The 17,790-nt window shown below is 40.6% G+C and overlaps 1 protein-coding gene and 1 non-coding gene across 5 annotated transcripts in view; one reads left to right on the plus strand and one right to left on the minus strand.

Annotated features, from left to right (window-relative positions):
• The window catches only part of ltbp3 (latent transforming growth factor beta binding protein 3), a 68,770-nt gene extending 51,660 nt beyond the window's left edge, over positions 1 to 17,110 (plus strand). For 2 of the 4 annotated variants that reach the window (XM_072675322.1, XM_072675339.1), the window contains 11 exons: positions 64 to 192; positions 2,015 to 2,185; positions 3,541 to 3,624; positions 4,757 to 4,885; positions 6,763 to 6,900; positions 9,770 to 9,910; positions 11,462 to 11,614; positions 12,093 to 12,254; positions 13,668 to 13,757; positions 13,994 to 14,125; positions 14,877 to 17,110. In XM_072675322.1, coding sequence (XP_072531423.1) covers positions 64 to 192; positions 2,015 to 2,185; positions 3,541 to 3,624; positions 4,757 to 4,885; positions 6,763 to 6,900; positions 9,770 to 9,910; positions 11,462 to 11,614; positions 12,093 to 12,254; positions 13,668 to 13,757; positions 13,994 to 14,125; positions 14,877 to 15,028 — 1,481 coding nt within the window. In that variant the 3' untranslated portion in view covers positions 15,029 to 17,110. The remainder of the gene's footprint in view (positions 1 to 63; positions 193 to 2,014; positions 2,186 to 3,540; positions 3,625 to 4,756; positions 4,886 to 6,762; positions 6,901 to 9,769; positions 9,911 to 11,461; positions 11,615 to 12,092; positions 12,255 to 13,667; positions 13,758 to 13,993; positions 14,126 to 14,876) is intronic. The other 2 variants (XM_072675330.1, XM_072675348.1) reach the window with 2 other exon arrangements.
• On the minus strand, positions 8,371 to 8,443 carry trnam-cau (transfer RNA methionine (anticodon CAU)). The gene has a single exon. It is a non-coding gene; the product is annotated as a tRNA-Met (tRNA).
• Positions 17,111 to 17,790: the final 680 nt, after the last annotated feature.

Raw genomic sequence — 17,790 nt, forward strand, 5'->3', positions numbered from 1 at the left:
TATAAATTATTATTTCTCTCTGTCTTTGTTATCTCTCTCTCTCTCTCTCTCTCTCTCTCTCAGACATAGATGAGTGTGAGGTGGACAGGAGTCTGTGCCAGCCTCATGGAGTGTGTGAGAACAGGCAGGGTGGATATGTGTGTGTGTGCAACGATGGCTTTATTCTGTCTGAAGACAAGCACGGCTGTGAGGGTAAGTGTGTGTATATGTGTGTGGAAAAAGCTGATTTGTTCAGCTCTGTGCATTGCAACTGTTTGATGTAAATGTGTAAGTGTAAAAAACTATGTTTGATGTGTAAGTGTGTCAGGGTCAGGTCTGTGTTTTGGGTTAAGTCTTTATTTCACATATGTGCCTATATACAATGCTGTGCAAAAGCCTTATGCGCTTATGACAATTACAATTGAAAAAACTATATCTGGACTGAAAAATTAATATAACTCTATCTGGACAGTGTTCCTAAAGTGTTCCTATTAGTGTTTCCTAAAACACTAATATTAGAATAAATGTGAATATCTTTTATACAAAAAGTAGTGGTTTTACAGCACTGTGCTCATTACAACATCTCTGAAACTCTCCTCATGGGAGTCTAGTATTATTTATAGTTTTCCATCCAACACCTGGTTTGGTAAATCATTGCCTAATGATGCTAAACTAGGTGAGCTGGTAATGAAATTGAACACACACACTGTCATGGTGGGTTAGGCCAGACACAGAGGGATGAACACTCGCAGAGATGGATCCAATACAAGTAATTTATTAACACAACTCAAGAAAACACAAAGGGGCAAAACCAAGCAAAGGAAGCAGCAGCTAAAGGGCATAAATGTGAACACAACGCAAACCAGACAAACCAGAGAGCGAAAACAAACACACCTGAGACTGGGGATTTAGCTGGGGGACCAGCTACTTGGCAAGAACGGCTAGGCCAACCAAACCTGGAACTACTGCGTAAACGTGGGTCGCCTAGAGAGCGAGCGAGCGAACCTCGCTGAGTCCTTGAATGGCCGGGTGACCTGCTCGCGAATAAGGACGTAGATCAGAAGCTGGCCTTAACACACCGTGAGCCATATCGGGAACCTCTTGGGCTACCTCAAGGTTCCAAACTTGCAATTCTCGGCCTCGAAGTAAAGGTAAAGTAAGGTTAAGGTGCACATATTTGTCACTGTACACTGTACAGCGAACAGTGAACACACACACACTAGTGAACTAGGGGCAGTTGAACGGGGAGCAGAGAGGGTAAAGGGCCACCACTGCCCTGAACTAAGCGTCAAGGCTCCTTAAGTACCCCCAGATCCCAGGTAAAACACATGAACATGATTAACAAGACACTGAATCGACACAATGAACCAAACATGAACACAAACGAACATGAATCATGAACCTCGGGAGAGGGCGCGATACCAAGGGGCTGACACACACGTGCTGACTGGAAACCTGGAAACGTTGTTCTCCAAACTAAATCACAAGATCTCAACTACTTTCAAAATGAGAAATTCTTGTTACATTTTACTGTATTTGTGTTCACCTGCATCTGTTTTAATGTGATCTGGAGTTTTCATAAGGAAAAAATACCATTGCCAAAATAATATTATTGGCAAAAGAAATGGCTTTAAATATAGTGCCTAAAACCTCAGCACAAATCTATATATAATGTGTATGGGGTATATTATTACGTTAAGATCCTCATATATACAGTATATACATATAGAACGTTAGCTGCAGTAAGAGGGGTAAAAGAAATTGTAGTGAGTTTTTTTTTTTTTTTTTTTTTTTTGTAGTAAATGTAGTAGTTGAGTATTTCCCACTGGTGTGAGTGGAACTTCAATTGTCTTCGTATACTATAGATTGAATGAGTCTGCTCTCCGTCTCACCACACCACCCGGTGCCCAAGCAGATTCAGAAGATCTCATGAACCTTCTCTAATAAGGCTTTATATAGGACATGTGGGGCATATATATCGCCCTTCTTCCTGCCAAGGTATAAAATCAATCTTGTGTTTGTGTGCTTATTTCAGAAATGGAGATGGATTTGAACAATAAGAAGGAGTGTTACCTGAACCTGGATGACACAGTGTTCTGTGACAGTGTCTTGGCCACTAATGTCACCAAGCAGGAGTGCTGCTGCTCAGTGGGAGTGGGCTGGGGGGATCACTGTGAAATTTACCCCTGTCCCGTCTACCACTCAGGTACTGCACAGAGAGAGTGAGATAGATAGATATAAAGTGTCATACATTATATTATTGTACTGAAGTTACAGAACTTTTATTTAGTGATTCTACGTTTTTAAAGCCAAAATAATGTTGTTGTCTGCAGATACTTTAGCCTCTTAAACTCCTTGGAATCCTTTTTTTCACTGATTTTTACACTGCTTTACACATAGTTGCCGATTAGTAATATTTAGGGTTTAATAAAGGTCACAGAGCAAAAGGGGTTGAATAAAGAACTGAAATCGCCAGACCTTTTTACATGTGGCATAAACTGCCAGTCGTGTGTGGCAGCAGTGTACTGCATGAAATCATGCAGACACAGTTCAGAAGCTTTAGATAAAGTTCACAATAACCATCAGAATGGGAAACAAATGTAATCTCAGGGATTTTGAGTGTGGCATGCCTTTTGGTGCCAGATGGGCTGATTTGAGTATTTCTAGAACTGCTAATCCTTTGAGATTTTCATCACAACATCCAGTAAGTGGCATATCTGCAGACGAAAATGCCTTGTTCATAAGAGAGATTGACTGATTGGAACTGGCAGCATGGATACAGTAACGCAGATAAGCATTTTGTACAACACGTCCAACCTTAAGAGAGATGGCCTACAACAGCTGAAGATTGCAGCGAGTTTCACTTTTGCCAGCCAAGAACAGAAAGCTGAGGCTGCAGTGGACAAAGTCTCAGCAAAACTAGACAGTTGAACACTGGAAAAACATAGCTGTAGCCTTGTGCTGAAGCACACAGATGGTAGGGTCAGATTTTTGCACAAACAGCATGACTCCATAAACCCAGCCTGCCTTGTGTGAGCAGTCCAGGCTGGTGTAAGTGGTGTAATGGTGTAAGGAACCATTCTTGGCACACTGTGGTCCATTAATACCAACCATCTCTTGAATGCATTGCCTACTTTATTATTGTTATAAAATGACCACAATTTACCCATTGTCCAGCATGATAATTCACCACCTCACACAGTAAAAGTCACCTCAAACTGGTTAAATAATCAAAACAATGGATTCTGTGCTTTTCAGTTGCTTTTCTAGTCACAGAAATCCTATAGAACACATTTGGGATGTAGTAGAACAGAAGATTTTAAAATCTGCAGGAAACGTGTGAAGCAATCACGTCAACATGGGCCAGCATCTCCATAAAATGTTTCAGACATCTTGTGGAATCCATGCCACAAAGAATTGCAACTGTTTTGAGAGCAAAAGGAGGGCCCATCCAGCAACAGTATAGTGTTCCTAATAAAGTGCATAGTGTGTATACAGTATGTATATGAATTGAAGGGCTAATGGATGCATAATTGACCATGCCTGTTTTGTGGTGTCTAGCGGAGTACCACTCTCTGTGTCCAGTGGGGCGAGGCTTTTATCATGAAGATGGTTTGACAGAGTACGGCCTGCCAATACATAGAGGTACACACACATACACACACACACACAACAGCACAAACAGATGCTTTTTTGTTCTGCACATTTGTATAAGATACTAGTGTGAGAACAGTGAAAATGTCAAAACGTTGAGCAGTCCATTATGTTCTAGGCAGCGCCATTCCCAGTTCCGCCTGCTAGTTAGAACTCTACCTAGGATGCTACCAGTTCTTAAAGGGTAAAGGCTCTAGCATGTGCTTTCTCCCTGTCACAGGAAGACGTTTTGTCGTTGTTGTTGTTTTAATGACACTAATGCAATGTCATTGGACAGTTGGTGTAAACACTAACTGGCTGCAGAACTCCTTTAAAGCCCCAGTCACACTGCGTTGTTGACAAGGAGATTCGCCACTGTAGGTGAATTTCACAACTTCCTAATGAATAAATTACGCCTGTGAACTTTTCAGTCGAGTGCAAACTTTGACACGTGAATTTACGTCCCCGACCAGTAGCACTGCTGCTCTGGTTGTGTGATCTGTGATGTGCTCTGTACTGTTTGTGCTCTGTCTATGCTATGCTGTGGTCGAAGTTGCTGTGGTGAACACAGGCCATAGTATACAACTCTTACAAAATACAACCCAAGTGAGAGGCTGCATGGTACACAGTTTGTCAGAAGGTGGGATTAGATACTAATTATCTTTTCATCTGGGGTTTTTAGTAGTTTTGATAACACATTAGTTGGTTTGTCAAACAGCTGATCTAAAATCGAGGACTGTTTACACCCATGATTTCTGGCCCGCTGGTACCCACACCCATTTCACGAGACACAGCAAAATGCTAATTCTTCTTAAATTCTTCTTCTTCTGTTTTTAAAGCTTTAAACATTTTAAAAGTACACAATTTAAAACACTGCTCTAGCTACAAGCTAATATATTAGCCCTGGTTGCCGGTCACGATACAATTCTGTAAAATTCCATACAATGTAAACGCCTGAACAAATGACTACTTTTGTTAGAAAGATGAACAGCCTGTATGATTAAATGCAATACTGGTCCTGATTCAGCATGAACACTCCTTCAATTAGTCTAGGCTAGCCTGCCATTTATTTTTCATGTTTGCTTACATCAACTTTCTCTCTCCCTCTCTTCATTCCTCCCTCTGCCTCTCCTTCTCTCTGTAGACATAGACGAGTGTGTGTTATTCGCCAACGAGATTTGTAAGGAGGGACGCTGTATGAACACACAGCCAGGATTCGAGTGTTATTGTCAACAGGGCTTCTACTATGACAGCAACCTTCTCGAATGTATAGGTAAACAAACACACACACACACACACACACATACACAACAGCCTTGACTGCCACTGATAAACACTTTGAGACCAACATTCGTTGTTGTCATTATATTACACTATACTCTAAAATATTATACACTATACTCACAAAAAGAGTTTACAGGTTCTTTAAACAACCCTATACTGGATGTTTACCAGCACAGAGCTGAACCATTTCCTTTGCCTTTACTGGAACTACTTTAGAAGGGTCTGCACAACTATAGAAATCCTCCATGTGCGTTATTCCTGATTCTGTACGGTAGGAATCTTCAGGTTTCTCAGGAAACACTGACCTCTAGTGTATACACACTCAATCTGCAAGTATTATTTACTGTGTCGGCCATAAGGAGGCAGTAACTCCCCGTTCATTGACCTTTATATTTTAGAAGCAAAAGGGTTATAAACGTTTTAACGTTTTTGGTGCTACATATAACCCACTAAAAAAACAAAACAATGTAGAGCATTGTTTTTTTCTTGTGTATTTGAAAAATCTGGCAAAAAAATATTTAAGCATTAAAATGATCTTGGCTCATGATCTTGGTCATGGTTCTATAAAGAACTATGTTGTTTCTAACAAACTCTTGAAGAACCTCTTTTTTATTGTAGGTTACACAGTATAAAAGCGCTGACCCATTTTATATGTGCTAGCAAAGCACGAATGCATCACAAATTCCTCCTGACATTCATATTGGATTTTTTATATGATGAAGGTATGATAATGCAGAAATAAAAGAACAGTCAATGTAATGAAGTATGACAGAAGTAAAACAAAGTGAAGATGATGCACTAAATTTTTAAAAATGCTTTGTAAAGGAACAGTTTGGCAAGAAAATCTTCTCAATTTTCCCAGATGCAGCCGATCAGCTAAGTTTAATATCTAACATTTGCTTCTTTAGTATGGATTAGGAGATGCTAGGCTGACATTGTTAACTAACACCAATCTCATCTCTCAGTCTCATCTCTGTAAATAGACTCCAGAAACACACTGGAGTCTGTCGAATTGTTGATACAAAATTATGGTATTAATTACTTTAGTTTATAAATACAAAAATTAACTTCTGAATTGAGGAGCAGTCATTTTTAGTATCCAAAACTACTGTTACCTCAGCACAGTATATGTTATCATCCTACGAATTGTGGACCACTTCAAAGACGGAATAGGTAAATGTTGCCTAAATGTTGACAAAGTCATTTTTTAACTTGTTCACATAGCCTTTCAATATATTTTGGTCGTGTATTTGCAGAGATGGTGGTGACAGTCTATGCCCTTTGTTTATTGGCTATGCTAGCCTACCGTCTCCTATTCTAAACTAAAAAAAAAAAACATGCATTGGATAGCAAAAATGTTTTGGTTAATGATGTGATTTGGAGTCAGTAATAAAGCTTTATGTTAAAAAGATTTTTCTCCAAACAATTCTATTAATATACCATCATGTAATTGTTCTTTCTTTTTTAATTTTCCCTGATATTTAAAGGTGCACATATTTGTCACTGTACTATGTACAGCGAAATGTGTCCTCCGCATTTAACCTATCTGTGGTAGCGAACACACACACACTAGTGAACTAGGGGCAGTGAGTACACACACACCCAGAGCGGTGGGCAGCCAACTCCAGCGCCCAGGGAGCAGAGAGGGTAAAGGGCCTTGCTCAAGGGCCCAACAGTGGCAGCTTGCAAAGCCCGGGAATCTAACCCACAACCCTGTTATCGATAGTGCGGCGCTCTAACTGCTGAGCCACCACTGCCCCGTATCTCATATCTCTGCTCTCATATTTACATGTATATAAAAGTACTGTGGTAAACCAGTACGGGGGGAAACCAGTGTTTTTCTAAGCTGTCGATCTGTCTCTGTAGACGTTGATGAGTGTCACGACGAGTCTCTCTGCACTAACGGTCACTGTGTGAACACAAGAGGATCCTTCTACTGCACCTGTAACGCCCCCTGGACTCCGGACGCCACCAACAAGAAATGTGTCTTTCCTACAGTCACAGGTAGGAGTGTGTGTGTGTATGTATGAGTTCTTTTCAGATGTTGTGTATTTACTCTCTCTCTCTCTCTCTCTCAGAAACAAGTGGTTTATCCATGATCAACACACAATGCACAGCAGCATGAGAAAAGTCCACTGTCACAGTCATATCAGAACATTATGTCCACCCATGATTTGGAATGAACTCCGAACACATTACATACATAAATCATTTTTACTTAAATTACATAAATCAGTTTTGTCCTGTGTTGTTTAATGTTAGCATATTAAATGTAATCAGAAGACTGTTACGTGGGGTGGAACTGCTAGTCTATGTTTAGCCCTCATTCATTCGGGATTGGGACCGGCAAAGTGACCTTAAAAAAGACACTTTTCGTATCACACGCATTTATATTTACATCCCTCTCTGTAAATAGGGGGTGGGGTCAGTGGTGGCTTTGCAGCATGCAGCATGCGCAGTTCTTTTGCAGTGTGGACGTGGAGCGTGTAGGTCTAGCGAGTGTAGGTCTGCTCTGACTGTGAGACTGAGCACTGGGAGTGTTGTGGGACGGGGCTCACGGCAGCGCCTGCTGCTTAGGACAGTACCTGAAGAACATGTGTGTTGACCTCAGTCTCCAAAAGTCTCCAAAAGTTTCTGCTAACAGCACCGCCCTCGTTTTCATTGGCTAAAAGAAGAATGCCCCCTCTTTCTTATTGGCTACAACAAGAGCATCTTCCTTTTCTCATTAGTTCGAATTCTAGTGCCTCGTTATTGTTCATACGAAGATGCAGTTTCATTTTGCACAGATCTCAATAAAACCTTTCCCTCTACAGTTCAGTTTACAATTATTTAGCCACTATTATGATATACATGTGTGCATAATCATTGGATATATCCCTTTCACACAGTATTGTGTGTAGTGGGCTGTTTTCATTATAGCATGCTTAGTTTTTTTTGCATGTTTACAAAACCCATCATATGCTCCGTAGTTCTTCATTCAGCCCCTAGATGGCAATATGGACCTCATTCACGCCTGCAGATCCATATTAAAGCCAGTGTTAAAGTCCGTCTGTACACTTCTGTAGGCTGAACAGTCACTGTTATTCTGCACTGCTGGTATTATGTACATTAAATGTTACAGCCAGTGTTGAAATCCCCGCTCAGCGGAGAAGCAGAGTAAAGACCTGGAACCTGTAGCTGTTCTTTAACAGCTATTCTTTAAGAGAATAAAACACAACACAACTTTAACTTCTTACGGCAGGGTGTTCAAATGCCTGTAGAACTTTACTAACTGCACAACTTCTCATTTGATATACATGTAAAAATGACTCACCAACAGCTTTCTCTGTGCTAAATTCTCACCCCAGCACATTCTCTCACAACACTACAGAGCATTCCTGTACAAAGCAGAAACACAGTCCCCTACTGAATGCTGAGTGTGTGTGTGTGTGTGTGTGTGCGTGCGCATAAGAACGAGAAAAGCAGGAAAACATTTGCCCCGTGTGAGGCTCGAACTCACGACCTTCAGATTATGAGACTGACGCGCTGCCTACTGCGCCAACGAGGCCTGAAGGAAGGGGGAAGCAGCAGTGTATTCAATGCTTGTGCTGTGGGGGGAAGGGAGCAAGCCACTATTCTTGGGTCGTGCGGGGGTTTGTGTGTGTGTGTGTGCGAGCGCGAGAGTGAGAGAAAGAATGCACTAGTTCAGGCATGCATGTGGACACAGTGAGAACATATTATGTACGTTCTGTGTGTGTGTGTGTGTGTGTGTGTGTGTGTGTGTGTGTGTGTGTGTGTGTGAAGTTGTTTAGGTATGTGTGCTGTTACATTATACATATGTTTGTTTTTTTATTAGGCCCAAATGTTCTCAGGATGATGAGAACATGACTCTTTTGATGCCATGTTGACAGATTTTACTGTTTGTTTATTTGTTTGCGGAACTTTTATCCAAAAAAGGTCTCAGAGTATCAGTGAACTTAAGTAAACTAGCTGGATGTTTTTTCTCCATGCTAAGTGGGGGGAGGTGAACATGATATTATTGGTTTATATTATTTTGCTCCACCCACTAGTGCATTGTGGCCACACCAAAACTACCTGCGAGAATTACAGTTTTATGAGATATCAGAAAAGAAAGGTTTTTGTCTTTTAAATGGGGCGACCTGATCAAAAGGGTTAAGCTTCTACAGAGTTTTCCGATTTTGTTGAGTTTATTAAAGAGCCCATATCAAGGAAAACTGAATTTCCCCTTCCTTTTTGAAATAGAGGAGTTTAACGTAGTGAAATCACTGTTAAAGTCTTAAAATGTACCGTTCACAGTATATACAGTTACACAGCTGGTTACAGTAATGTCACTAAAAGCAACACATTTACATAAATCCACTTTTTCCGCCTACCACCCATTCTTGCTGAAGTTATAAAGGGCAGCCAGTCAAAACAGAGGTAATTTACATATATCAGCTTTAAATGCAGAGTATCAGCCTGATTAAATTTACAACATAAGAGAATCTGGAAGATGATCGTGTAGAAATTTATAATGACTCAATTTATGACATAAACACACACACACATCAAATTTGTATGTTTAGTTTTTTTTGTACTGAACTGGTATTAAATAATTAACAGAGTTTATACTTCCTTGCACTGTATATTACTAGAGGCCCTGGCCATTATTGAGCGTCCCACACACAACTTTAAAGCTGATTTTTAGAAATGTCTCCACACTGCCCCTAATGGAGTTTGTGCTAAATTTCCACAAGATACAATATAAGCATTAAGATAAGATAAGATAAGATAGTCCTTTATATATTAGGGACTTTTCATTTAACTGTGCTAATACACATCATACAGACTGTAGTATAAACTACTCTTTGTGTGTGTGTGTGTGTTTGTTTAGGTATAAATGAATGCCAAGACCCATCTAACTGTAAGAATGGACACTGTGTGGACACGCAGGACTCCTACTACTGTATCTGCACTCCACCCTGGATCCTGGCAACGGACCGCAACAGCTGCGTCACCCCAGAGGAACAGGCCGGTGAGTGGTTAGGGCAGGGGTTACACCTTCGAAGTAGGAGAGGGGTATATCATGGGTAATGTAGTTGTATGATGGGTGATGGAGTTCTGTGGACAAACAGTGTGATAAATGATGTGAAGTGTATGATAAGTAATGTTACTTGGTGATTAATTGAGGTCAGTGAGTGCTTACGACAGATGTGAACTGTAGAAGCAAGAGAGAGAGAGGGGTGTCATGGTTAATGTATTTTTTAAAAAGAAGTTCGGAATTGAAATGTTTCATGGTTAATGTAGTTCTGTAAAAAGTAAACGGGCAGAGGTGTAAGATGGACAGTGCAGTTCTAGATGTAGATATTCTTACAGTAGTTCTAGGTGTACATTATTAAGTGTAATTATTCTGGTAAAAGAAACAAGGTGTATGATGGGTATTTTAATGCTATAAGTAGACCCTGTAATAGATTAAATGAGGTGTGTCATGGGTATTATAGGCATATGAGTAAAAGCTGTAATAGGCATATGGTTGATATTGGAGATCCTCTAGGTAGGTGAATATTGTCTGACAAAGTGAAACTAAGTTTATGATGGGTATTGTAGTCCTATAAATAGAAGTTATTATTAGTAATACATTTACTTCACTGTTTTAAGGGCAAAATCCTCTTAGCTAGTTTGTATAGACTAGGATCCAAAGATACCTTAGCTTAGATACTATTAAACATGAAAGTCAGTATGGAGACCATAGTACTCAACTCTACACTTCACCTAAGTACACTTGAAAGAGGGGGGGTTTCAGTCAGCGTTTGAAGACAGCGAGCGACTCGGACACCCAGGGAAAGTTTGTTCCACCACTTTGGTGGCAGGACAGAAAAAAGCCTGGATCTTGGTACTGATCGGCTTTTGACTATTGCCATCAAGTACGGAGGGGCTGGTCCGTTCTTGGCTTTGTAGGCCAGCGTCAGGGTTTTGAATCTGATGCGGGAAGCTACAGGAAGCCAGTGAAGAGAACACAGCAGTGGAGTGACATGGCTGAATTTAGAAGCGTAGAAAACAACCTGTGCCACTGCACTCTGAAATTGTTGCAGGGGCCTGATGGTTCGCAAAGGAGACCAGCCAGAAGGGAGTTACTGAGCAAGGGACTGAACAAGCACCTGGGTGGCCTCTCTAGAGAGGAAGGGTCAATTTCTCAGGATGTTGAAAAGGAGAAATCTGCATGACAGAGTCAGATTTACAACATGACTCGAGAACAATAACAGATTATATATTCATTGAGGATGAATAGAATATCTGATGATAATAATATGTATAATACTGTGTTTCTAAATCCTGGTATCACTGAAAGTCTGTATATAGATATATTAATGCATAACTCACCCAAGACTGTGTGCTTCTGATGCTTCTTTCTCGTTCTTTTACATTCCTATCTCTCTCTCTCTCTGTCTCCCTCTCTCTCTCTCTCTGTCTCTCTCTCTCTCTCTTGCTCTTTCTCTCTTTTTCTTTTGCTCTCTCATTCTCTTTTTTATCCCCATTCCTTGCTCTCTGTGCTTCACTATCTCTGTACTTCTCTGTTCCTCTCTAGTAATGTCTGTGGTGACCCTTTCAGATGTGAATGAGTGTCTGGACCCGTCGTACTGCAGGAACGGGAGGTGTGTGAACACTCCCGGCTCCTTCCACTGCATCTGCGCTCAGCCGCTCACCTTCAGCGCGGCCCTCAAGCAGTGTGTCTACGACGGTGGGTAGCACAGCCAATCAGAAGCTCCGCTCACCCCCAGTCGGCCAGTCAGATCACTCACCTAGCTAGCTAGCTTAGCCACTGGCTAGCTAGACAGTTTACCCACTACCTAACTAGTCCATCAGTCAGCTAAAAGCATAGCCCTAAAACAGCTAATCAGGTCTCACTTTAACTCCTGATTGGCCAAATCAGCTTCAGCGCGAGTGCCACATAAGGCACAGGGCCCTGCTACGCCTTATGACATGTTGTACATGGTAGGATAGGACCCGTTTGTGTTTATTGTGTGTTTGTCTTTCTCTTCTTCCCAACACCCCATTCTCTGTTCTTTCCTTTTTCTTCATTATTCCTGTCTTCCTTTCTCTGTCTGTGTCTCTATTTCTCTCTCTGCCCTTGTTTTTCTCTTTCTCCATTTCCCATCTCACTCTCTCTCTCTCTCTACCCTCTCTCTCTACACACTCTCTCTCTCTCTCTCTCTCAGACCGTACAGCAGCCCACAAGGATGTGTGTTTTCAGGAAGTGGACGAGGATCTGATCTGCAGCATACCGCGCAATGGGCTAACGGTCACCTACTCGGAGTGCTGCTGCCACTATGGCCGTGGCTGGGGTCCCGAGTGCCGGACCTGCCCGCAGAGGAACTCAGGTAGGCCAGCTGCAGTACTCCTCCAGTCCTGTAGGGCACAGTGTTTCCCTCATGAGAGACCCAGGCAGACTAATTGACAGTGTTTTCAACACTGTTAATATGATTCTTATCAATAGGTATTATATACATATATGTATTCATTAGAGGTGGATTGTTTGACATCACTCATAATTCAGTTCAGTACCATGCAGTGAAGTCTTGATTTAATGCATACAGTATAAGTAAGAGGCTAAAAAAATGACTCAGTAGTCAGCTTAGGAAACTAAATAAACGCACAATCACAATATCACACTGTTAACAAGCGAACCGCAGGGAATGGCAAGCAACCACACTGCACTATGTTCATGTTTTCTCCGTTTTGTAAGATGGAGACAATGGCAGGTGCTCTGGTCACAAAACCAAACACAGCTTCAGCAGTTTAGATGAGGAACTATGCAAACTATGTGAGCTTTGGACGTCAGCTATAGAGAAGTAGTAGAGAAGTAATGTCACAGAGTGGAAGAAACCACGCACACAAAGAGATGCTGGTAGTGAAAGACAGAGTGAGCGAAGCAACAGCGGCACCAAAGAAACGGTCTAGGACAGACATCGACCTCTGCCTTCATACCCTAGAGAGCCCGAGCAGATCACTCCGAGCAGGTCACTTCAAGCACTATCAGAGAGAGAGAGTTTGGTGCGGTTGGGTATATTATAAGCCCACTCAGGTCCTCTCTAAACTGCATAAGGCCAACATGTTTTTCTCAGCATGCAACAAGGACAAAACTTACTCTCATTGTTTGTGATGAGACAGATTTTTCAGTAAACTTTCAGATTCTGAAAGTTTACTGAAAAGATGGCGATCCAGAATCAAACCAGTAAACAGACGATGGTTAAAACAGAGCTGTGGTAACCATCACAGAAGGGCTAAGGCAAAATCAGAAAACGAGAAAACGAGATAAACAGGGGAAGGTCGGCAATACAGTGTAAAGAGTCACTTTATGGGGAGAGCTTAAGCAGCAGAACTTCTGAGCTTTAGGGGCGCATTCTAAAACTCTGGTGATCAGGCTTTGTCCCGATTGGCCAGAGTGGTCACGTGAGCAAGCAGAGGAGTCTGGGAAATTGAGTACATATACAACGACTGACGGTAAAACACATATCGCCATGTTAAGCCACCCTAAATCACAGAGGGGTTAATTATTTCACCGCGACAGCCCTAGATGTGAACCCGCCTAGTGTCACATTCCAGACTAAGGAACAGAGAAGCACAATCATTACAGGAATGTAATGTGTCACCTTAAATGACTTCTTACATAATTACATGATGTTTAGTTTTGAATATGCTGTATTTCACACGTTTCAAGTCTTGTATTTCCTATTCTGGACTATAGTGGGCATGTTCTTGTGAAGGTGTTAAGTCTCCTGTGCTTTCTGCAGTAATCTTTAACAGGCTCTGTGAGATGCACCTGGAAACTGAGTCAGACGGAGAGGGAGATTTCCTAGCAGCTTTCTCCAATTACAACCCAGGTAACCTCTCTGGCAGCCAATCAGAGAGCTTTCCTATTTGTTAGCGGAAGAAGGATCTAACTACAAGAAAACGTTCAGATTTCCATAAACTAATAATACCTATCAGATGTGTTGTCAAACGTGTTAGACTGGCAGACTGGGGAACTGACTGCATTTTCTTAAACTGTGTCACAAGTTCTGAAGTGTTTTAGTGGTGTCCGCATTTAATTCCTTCTCTCTCTTCTGCACTCTTTCAGAGGGAGACAGTTCAGAGGAAGACTCTGATGAGTGTAGTTGTGCGAACGGACGCTGTGTGCGCTCATACCTGGGTACTATGTGCGAGTGCAACTCCGGCTTCAGACTGGATCATTCACGAACGCGCTGTATAGGTTAGTACACACACTCACGCACCGTATCATCACCCAAAAAAACAGTGACATAATATTAGATGTTTGTTACACAATCTTATGTTAGCAGTGCTGTCATTAGATATGGACATAGAAATGGACATGATTTCTGTATGGCCATGAAAGGCAATTCTTTTCTGGAGATCTACTACTACAGAGTTTATCTAACACACTGAGCTCTATTATTCATAAGCAATGGAGGTCTTTTTTGGATTAGTGATTAAGGCTGTATGAAACTATTAATGTATTAATTGATTCTGTGTTTTTGAGAATCTAGAAGTCTCTACACCCCTATTAGTAATTTAAATTGTCAATAAACAGAGATTTAGAGAACTAAACTCACCTGCAGTCACCGATCAAGTCTTTTCCAGACTCTGTGCAGAACTGTGCTGAGTTGCACACTATTATAATATTTAATAAAATCTTTTATTAAAGATTTGGTAATGGTTAAAAGAAGTATTAGCTGAAATTAATCTACATACGTGCAGGAGCCGATAAACTCTTTTAGTGATCATATTTCATTTGAACAAGCACATAATGTGGTAATGATAATTAAATATGTCAACCAGCATGGTATCAACTGATATCAGATTTCTGTTTAGTATTATCCCAGAGATTCCATTTCTGTGCATTGGTCCCTGTCTTTTTTTGATGTAGCAGCTCAAGCCAAAACTGTTTGGGCTTGTCAATCGTACATGTGTTTATCCTTTCCCCCCTCTTCCTCTCTGTGCAGATATAGACGAGTGTGTGGAGAGGGGGATGCGGTTGAACCCGTGTAAGAATGCTCGCTGCGTGAACACGATGGGGTCATTCAAGTGCGCCTGCAAACACGGCTTTGTACCCACGCGCAGACCCAACGTGTGCAGGCAGGCCAGAGCTTCGTAAAAGCACTACAAACCAAACAACCAATGCAAAAACTACAATGCAGACAGACACACAAACAGTAGATGAGCATACACATGAACCATCCTTCAACAGTTCCCTGTGGTCAGTTCATTTCTTCTCGGCTTTTGTTTGTTTGTTTTTTTGTTTTGTTTGGTTTTTTTTTATTCAGAGATTTCAATTGAAGTATCTCCAGCTGTTTATAGTTGTAGTTTGTCTTTGTTGTTGTTGTTATCTGTTTGTTTGTTTGTTTGTTATGTGTTGATGCATTTCCCCCTCCCCATCCTTGAGTCCTTTTTGCACAAATTTGATCACAGTCTCTCTGGATGTGGGAAAATCTAGTGTCTTATCACATGAGAAATGTAGGACGCTTCTTGGGTACAAATAGCAAGAAACTAAAATGTTTTGCAGACTTTTTTTTTGAAGCCTTTGCTTAATTAATAATAATATTATTATTATTATTATTATTATTTTTAGTAATATTGTTATTAGTGTTTCACTAAACTTCTTCAGCTGTAATTATACGTTGTGTTGATTGTTCAATACTGAGGGTTGAGATGTTTTTTTAATGTATACTGTATATGCTTTAGTTTGAATATAGGATCTCTGTGCTAAGATATACCATTCAATGGGCAAAAAGATACTTGCAACTAGTGGACAATGTTGGGCCTAATTTACAAGTGCATTTAGAGTCTGGAGATTATTTTAGGTACAAAATAAGCACTGATTCTAATGTGCAACATGAACTTAAGACTTTTCTGATATGATGGGGGGGTTCTACTATAGCAATGCTTCCATCCAATGAATTTTTAACGCCATTTTTTTTTTATGTTTCAAAAGGTCAGCTGATGTATGCAATGGGAACGGAAATTATTTGTAATATTTAATAAATGTCTTTCATTTTTTTTCTGTTCAACCTCAGCAGATAAACAGTTTGTCAATACCAGAAATGTTGTAAAAACCTGCATTGTTTTTTCTTAGAGAAAAATATCAGGTTTACACATCAATTTTGTGTCATGTGTGTGATGTCCCTCAAGTGTCTCTTAAAACAAGCCCAACGGCTACATCACAAATTGGACACATCCCAAACTGGACACTAAATAGTGTAGAAAAAGTAGTGCACCATCATTACAATGTGAAAGATGTGTCTTGCAGGTGTCCTCCACCCAAGCTCTGGACTGAGGAGGAGGCCAGAGTCTTTTATAAGGAATGCTGACCCTTTTTTCAGCTCCTACATAGAGATTACCAGGAAAAGCTGCAGTCACTCTAAATGAAAACTGCTCAAGCAGCTGAGAGAAATTGGATCTCTTGTCCAACAGCTCTCAAATGATTGAAAAAAAAAATCAAACAGAACGTCCTGATTAGTAGATTATGCAGACAGGAAGGGAAGTTCACAGTGCAGAATTTACAACATATTTGAAATTAGAGATGGAGGCATTCCAAAAACAACTTTCTATGTTGATAGAGCAAAACCCAAGCATCAACATTGTTTTGTGGCAAAGTGTTTCTGGGAAGCAAAATGTTGGTTTCCACATTTCATTTCACCACTTATATTTAGTTGGGAACGTTGATGGAAACATAGCCTATATGGACAGCACTGCTGACTAGAATAGGTAGGCTGGTTTCAGCTAGGAGTGGGAAACATGCCAAAAGCATTACTTGCAATACTTTAAAATGTAATGTGCCATACTATCAGTTCGCCATTTCACGCACTGCACTGCAGTCCTCTCTTTGTATTAAAATATGGAGTTGGTCTGTGTGAGGTGTGACTAAATCTGATCTGACACAATGATGGCAATATCATTACATTGGCCAGCCCTAGATCCATCTCAAGACTACTCTTTAAGCAATAGGCTAGCAAAAATGTTCATTTACACAGCTTTCCTATTATTTGCACTGTAGTCAGGTAGCAAAGGCATTGTTGGCATCTAAAGTTTCGGTCTTTAATTTTACTCTGGAGCTAATTAAACAGTAAATTCAAGCAAAATAAAAAGCAGTTGTATCAGTACTGTTATAATAGTAATCAACTGTTGTTCGCCACAGTTTTTAGCTTGTATACTACATCACAATAAACACTGTGAACTATGTGTCTTTCCGCTACTTCGGTTGAGGCAAAAGCTCAAAGACTATTGAGACATTACAGGTCTTACAAAAACAACAAACCTTCTACTGACTGTTGTGGAACAGCAGTAAGTCCAGTTTGTTCATTTGAGCTGAAATTGTTTCTGTTTTCAGCTAGAATGAACAGCTGATTAGCCAATATGGCCGCTTTAGCCGTGTACTTTATTACCTACAAACTAGTTTTTTTTAGCTATCCAGTGTATAGTTTAAAGAATCAAACATCTAACTCCAAGCTTGTCTTGTCTCACTGACTGTTTTTAGGGTGAAAGGAAAGTTGTAGACATAAGATATTTGACAAAACTGTCTTTAAATTGGAAGTCCTAACCAATGAACACAGCCTTCAAAGTTCCTGTTTGAACGTTTATTAATTTCTAAAACCTGGAAATAAGACAAGGGGAGCATTTAAGAAGGTTGGCCTCAAATGCATTTGCTTTCACAGCTCACAGATCTCGGTCTTGTTTGTCGTATTTATTTTCCCCTATGTAATTTTGTAATTTTATTAATGTGTTTGCCGTACTAAGGAGGTCGCACAGTCTGAAAGTGGTTTTGATGCAAAATAGACATGACTGGACCTAAAAGGTTGGAGTTGGAGAGACTTTAAAAGAACTTAACAACAGGTGGTGAAATATGTGGATTATTGCTGA

The sequence above is a fragment of the Salminus brasiliensis genome, chromosome 1 (assembly GCF_030463535.1).
Source record: "Salminus brasiliensis chromosome 1, fSalBra1.hap2, whole genome shotgun sequence".
Classification (NCBI taxonomy): Eukaryota; Metazoa; Chordata; class Actinopteri; order Characiformes; family Bryconidae; genus Salminus; species Salminus brasiliensis.